Genomic DNA, 6,330 nt, shown 5'->3' on the forward strand with positions numbered 1-6,330 from the left:
TGAATATTAATTAATAATAATTATTGATTAAAATTTATGCTTGCTTTCATGCAGATACATACTTACAAAAATTTTTATTATTCATTATGAATAGTCATGGACAGATCATGAGTGTATCTTGCTCCAAGATCAAGTCAAACTTTTGTTGATGGGGTGCAAACCTTATTGACTTTTGCATTTGAAAGAGCATGTGTCAATAGGGGGACGATAAAATGTCCATGCCCAAATTGTCTAAACATGAAATATCAGAATAGACAAACTATCTTGGATCACCTCATATGTTCAGGGTTCCGTCCAGAATACTTTAAGTGGGTATATCATAGGGAAGGCACCACAAATGCGTCCACAAGCACAAACCTTAACAAGGATGAAGTCATACATAACCTTGAAATGCATGAAATGTTGAATGATATATTTGAAACAAAAGATAGAAATGGAGTGGATATGCATGAGAATGCTTCGAATAATAGTCAAGAGACAAACAATAATAGAAACAATTTCGACAAGCTTGTCAAGGAAGCTGAAGAAAAGGTGTACCGAAATTGTAAGTTCAACAAATTTTCATGTGTGGTGCATTTATACCATATAAAATGTCTCAATGGATGGAGTACCAAATCTTTATCAATGTTGTTAGAGTTTCTAATGGCACTATTACCCGAAGGAAATTTGTTACTTGAAACAGCACAACAACTAAAAAAATTCATGGCCAACTTGGGATTAGGATATGAAAAAATTCATTCATGTCCTAATGGTTGCATGTTCTTTTGGGATGACCAGAAGAAAGATGAAGTTTTTTCTTTTTATGGATCTTCTAGATGGAAAGTTTACGAATCTAGTTCAGAAGACAAAGTGAGTGCGCCCAAGAAAAAGGCTTCAAAGATATTACGGTGGTTTCCTATAAAGCCTAGACTTAAAAGATTGTTTATTTCATCAAAGACGTCTATGCTTATGAAGTGGCATCATACAGAGCATGTAAAAGATGGAAAATTGTGTCATCCAGCAGATGCATTAGTTTGGAAAAATTTTGATGAAAAATTTCCAGAATTTGCTAGTGAACCCCGTAGCGTCCGTCATCCACCAGATGCACAGTATTTGGCCAGTTTTTCTTATTCCATACAACTTGCCACCATGGTTGTTTATGAAGCAACCGAATATTTTTCTTTCTTTAATCATCTCAGGTCCTAAAGGTCTTGGAAATAAGATAGACGTGTATATGCAACCTATGATAAAAGAATTAAAGGAATTGTGGTAAGATGGAATTAATATATTTGACGCCTCAACTAAATAACACTTCCAATTGAAGGCTGCTATTATTTCTACCATATCGGACTTTCCAGGTTATGCAAATCTGTCAGGGTGGAGCACTAAAGGAAAATTTGCATGTCTTGTGTGTGGTTTTGGTACTGATTCCAAATGGCTAACTTATGGAAGAAAATGGTGTTATATGTGTCATAGGAGGTGCCTTCCATCTGACCATAGTTGGCGTTCAGACGTTAGATCCTTTGTTGGAGAAAGTGAATCTAGAATTGCTCATGTTCCTCCTTCTAGAGATGAGGTTCTACAACAACTAGATGACATGGAATTTTTTGTAGACAACGATGTTCGTGGTCCATGGAAAAAGAAAAGTATTTTTTTATGTGCCGTATTGGGAGCATTTATTGTTGCGTCACAATCTGGAGGTGATGCACATTGAAAAGAATGTTTGTGACAATATAGTGGGTACTTTACTAGCACAAGAAGGAAAGTCAAAAGATAACTATAAAACAATACTTGACTTACAAGAAATGGGTATAAGGAAGGAATTGCCTCCAAAGAAGCGACCTAGAAGTGATATTACTTTCATGCCAAAAGCTTGTTATCAAATGATTCGGGGTGAAAAGACTGAATTTTTAAAAACCCTCTAGTCAATCAAGCCACCCGATGAATTTTCGTCTAATATCTCTCGATGTGTACAATTAAATGAGCGTAAACTAATTGGGTTGAAAAGTTATGATAGTCACATGCTGATGCATGAGTATTTGCCGATTGCATTACGTGGAACTTTGCCAGACCATGTAAGCTTTGTTATAATCGAGTTATGTAATTTTTTAAGGCCATTTGCTACAAGGATTTTTCTGAAGATTATCTACATTTTCTCGATTCTAAAGTTGCTCTCACTTTATGCAAATTAGAGAAGATATTTCCTCCAACGTTCTTTACGGTAATGGTGCACTTGGTGGTCCATTTAACACGAGAGGTTAAATTAGGAGGTCCTGTTGCATTTAGATGGATGTACCCTATTGAAAGGTAACTAACATTTCTATAAATTTTATCCATTATTTGCTAATTTTTATAGTTTTTTAAATTATTAGTGACCTATAACTATGAAAATATCCGGTACCTGCTTAAACTTAAGTCATACGTTCATAATAGAGCCCATCCTGAAGGATCAATTTGTAGCATCCTATTTTCGGTTATAATAATAAATGAAATTTCGTTTATTTTGTAGTGTGTCCTTTATTGGTTTAGATATAAACTAACAGAAGGTGGGCTTGGACTTTAGAAGATGGGATAAGAGATGGAATGGGCCTTAGATCCATGGGCTTAAGGGAGTATAAAAACCCCTTAAACCCTAATCATTTTCATTTTTATCCATCTCTACACCATATCCTACACCATCAAAAACACACACAAACACCATCCTTTATCCGGAGTCAACATCCGAAGTTGAGAACCCGAGGTTGATAGTGTTAGAGCGTTGTGACGAACCAAGCAAATATCAAGACTAGATCGTGTTCGTAAACTGACTCGTTTAAGGTACGTTTATAACGGTGTCTTGTTCATTTGGGTTCAGATTCGTTTAATAATCCTAGATCTGAGTTCATGAGGTAAAAACGAATCCAACGAGACAAAACTTACTGAAATTGGTTAATGTTTGATGGGATTAATTGATTGATAAATGAGCCGTAGGTGTTTATGTATAAATCGCACCCTCTAAACGTGAATGTTAGACTGATTTGACGATTAGGGTTTCTAAGCGCTGAGATTCCGAGTATATTGATACCAAAATCATGATATTTCGTTGAGATTTGAGGTTTAGTTGCTGATCTGATGAAGGTTGACTGTTATTGTTCTTGACAATTACTTTGACCTCTGAGTCAAAGTTTGGATAAGATTGACCCAATCCGTTATGTTAAAATAACGAATCAGGTGATTCGTTACTCACCCAATTCATTATGATTACGAAAACGAACTAGGTCATTCGTTACTAGTCAGTTCGTGATAATAAGATAACCAATCACATAACAAATCAAGTGATTTGTCACCCACCAATTCTCTATGCTTAGAATAACGAATCAGGAGATTCGTTAGTCATCAATTCATCATGATAATGAATCAGGAGATTCGTTAATTAACCAAATTCGTTATATTAAGATAACGAATCAAGTCATGTTCAGATAACGAATTAGAATGACGAATAAGATGATGATAAAATGACGAATCAAGATAACGAATTGAAAAAGATTACATAACGAATCTGAGGCAATTCGCTATAACGAATGAGATAGGGAATAAAATAATAATTTAAAAATCCTAATTCTAAATGTGATAAGACAGTTAATGAAAATAAAACTTTTCCAAGCTTAACCCCAGCCAGGGGCTCTGCCCCTTGGACCCCGCTACGGACTGCCGCCCCTAGAACCCCACCATCAGGAGCGCTGCCCCCGGACCCCCGTTCGTTGAGGGTTGCAATTAAACTGGAAATACGATTTGGTTAGTGATAGTAATTAAAAGGCGTAATTGTTATACAGTTAGCCGTGCAAAATTAAAGAAGGGAATAACCATTAACGGTGAACGTAACCGTATTCAGGTGAGTTTAGGGTTTAGGGTTTAGGGTTAGGGTTTAGGTGAGTTTCTAGCCCCATTTCCTTGTTATGTTTTTGGGGTTGTGTGCATACTCGATGTGATAGTTAATACACTTACCTTAAATGGTAAGTGTATTCCATGTATGATTTATGTGATAGATATTATGTTATGTATGTGAATGAAAGCTTTTCGGTATGTGAACGGTCTTCGGATATTGCACGTATTGACAATGGAGATATGTATGTGAAAGATGGATGTGTATGATATATATATATATATATATATATATATATATATATATATATATATATATATATATATATATATATGAATATGTATGAATGATTAAAGAAAATATATGTATGTTATGGGTATGTAAAGACAGTATGTACGAAGATGAAGAAGTAAGAGATCAGACCCTAATAATATCTGAGATAGAGAAGAAAAGAGGGGTCATACCCTAATAATATAGAAGAAAGGGATCAAACCATAATAATATCTGAGATAGACAAGAAAGTGATCAGACCCTAATAATATCTGAGACAGACAAGGACAGAGGGATCAGACCCTAATAATACCTGAGATAGAATGGACAGTAATTATATAGTATGAAAATATGTGTAAATTATGTAATGAAGGTAAATTAGTAAAGTAATTATTATGTATCTTCGGATGCATAATGGAAGGAAAGTATATGTATTGTGTGATGTATGATTAACTATAACTCACTCAGTATAGCTGACTTGCAGATGAATAAGAGTCTGGCATCTAATGACGCAAGTTGTTTAATGTTTAATGTTTTGATATTGAAAGGCAAAGAATGTTTTAAGACAAGTTATGGATTATTATTGTAATGTTATGAAAGTTTTATATTCCGCATAAAATTTTATTTAACTCTGATGTTTAGAACTGTGTTTATGAGTAAATCCAACGTCCAATGTAGGGCACCGGTAACGAGGCCTTACACAAATGCTGAAGGTTATCTAGCCGAGTAAAGTGTTACATTTTGCTCTAGATATCTATCAAATGTAGAAACCTTCTTCACTGGTGCAACTAGGAATGATGACGAGGGATACCAAAATCACATTGAAGAATCCAACAATCTTTGCCCCGGTCGTGCCTTAGCTCGTAAGTTGCATTCAGGGCTTCTATTCCCAAAAGAAGGAGATCTTCAAATTCAGACATTGATGAGAAGTCTCTCACTCAGGCACATCGTTATGTATTATTCAATGTTGAGTCGGTTACCAATTTTCGAGAGTAAGCTAATTTAGGTTTGTTATTAGATAATTTTGTTCTTAATTCATCTATCACAAAACTATAGTAATTTGAATTTTCTTTAAAGCAAACACAAACATATAATCAAAGGATAGTAACGTTCTCGTCGATTACCAGATTATGAAATGAACAAGATTCATGGCCAACAGTTTGCTGATTGGTTCAAGAAAAGGGTAATCTAAATTAAACATTGAATGTATTTTAATGTGTTATTTGGGATCTTAATGTAATGGCTAATATAAAATGTGTTTCAGGTTGCACGTATGGAAGAACAGGGTGATGAAGTAACTGAATATCTAAAATGGCTTGCTCGTGGTCCACTTAGAAGTGTGAAACGATACTCCCGATAACTCGTCAAGGGTTATCATTTTCATACAAAAAGCGAGAGAAATCACTAAGTACCCAAAATAGTGGTGTTGTTGTTACTGTAGAAGGTGAAAACTATACTAGTAGTCGAGATAGAAGGCCTGTTCAAGCTGTGATTAACTACTATGGTAAATTGAACGAAATTATTGAGTTAAACTACTCGGGTCAAATACGAGTAGTTTTATTCAAATGTGATTGGGTTGACATCAATATGGGCTGCAAGATCGATAATGGCGTAACATTGGTAAATTTCTCATACAAGGCACATACAGGGGTTAACTTAACTGATGATCCATTTGTATTGGCAACACAAGTTGATAAGGTGTTCTTTGTCACTGATCCCAAGCATAAAGATTGGGAGGTTGTGAGACATGTAAAAGTAAGAAATGTTTATAACATGGGAAGTGTTGATCAAGTTGGTCCTTATTCGAAAGATAGCCCATTTGATTTGCCTAACTTGCATATGATTGGGGATGATGGTGAAGTTGGCATATACATTACACCAGATATGGAACATGAAGAAGATGTTGAAGAAAATGATGACAACTACTTAATTCTTTTTTGATTACTTATTAATTATGTGTCGACAACTTTGATGTAATTTCTTTTGCAAAAGTTTAATATTACTTGGTAACTATTGAGGCTTTCATAATATACAACTATTGAATAGCAAATTGCAGTTGTCTCACATGTCGGAACATGTTTTGTATCGAATAACTATTAAATGTGAAAAGGACAGGCAACTGGTTCAACCGGCTGATCGGTCGGATCAGCCGAACAACTTTTGCCTAAAAAATACCTGTTAGGGATGAATTTTTTTTTTTGTAATTATTTTTGTATAGT

General features: G+C 34.8%; 1 protein-coding gene across 1 annotated transcript; it reads left to right on the top strand.

Annotated features, from left to right (window-relative positions):
• Window positions 1-237: 237 nt before the first annotated feature.
• On the top strand, window positions 238-6,052 carry LOC143601748 (uncharacterized). The gene is made up of 7 exons (XM_077079065.1): window positions 238-1,099; window positions 1,338-1,600; window positions 2,093-2,286; window positions 4,862-4,974; window positions 5,239-5,294; window positions 5,376-5,448; window positions 5,553-6,052. Exons 1-7 carry the CDS (start codon window positions 238-240, stop codon window positions 6,050-6,052), a joined length of 2,061 nt encoding a protein of 686 aa, XP_076935180.1.
• Window positions 6,053-6,330: the final 278 nt, after the last annotated feature.

The sequence above is a fragment of the Bidens hawaiensis genome, unplaced genomic scaffold, assembly GCF_021521415.1.
Source record: "Bidens hawaiensis isolate Kalapana, Puna unplaced genomic scaffold, B.hawaiensis_p1.1 tig00057045_1, whole genome shotgun sequence".
Classification (NCBI taxonomy): Eukaryota; Viridiplantae; Streptophyta; class Magnoliopsida; order Asterales; family Asteraceae; genus Bidens; species Bidens hawaiensis.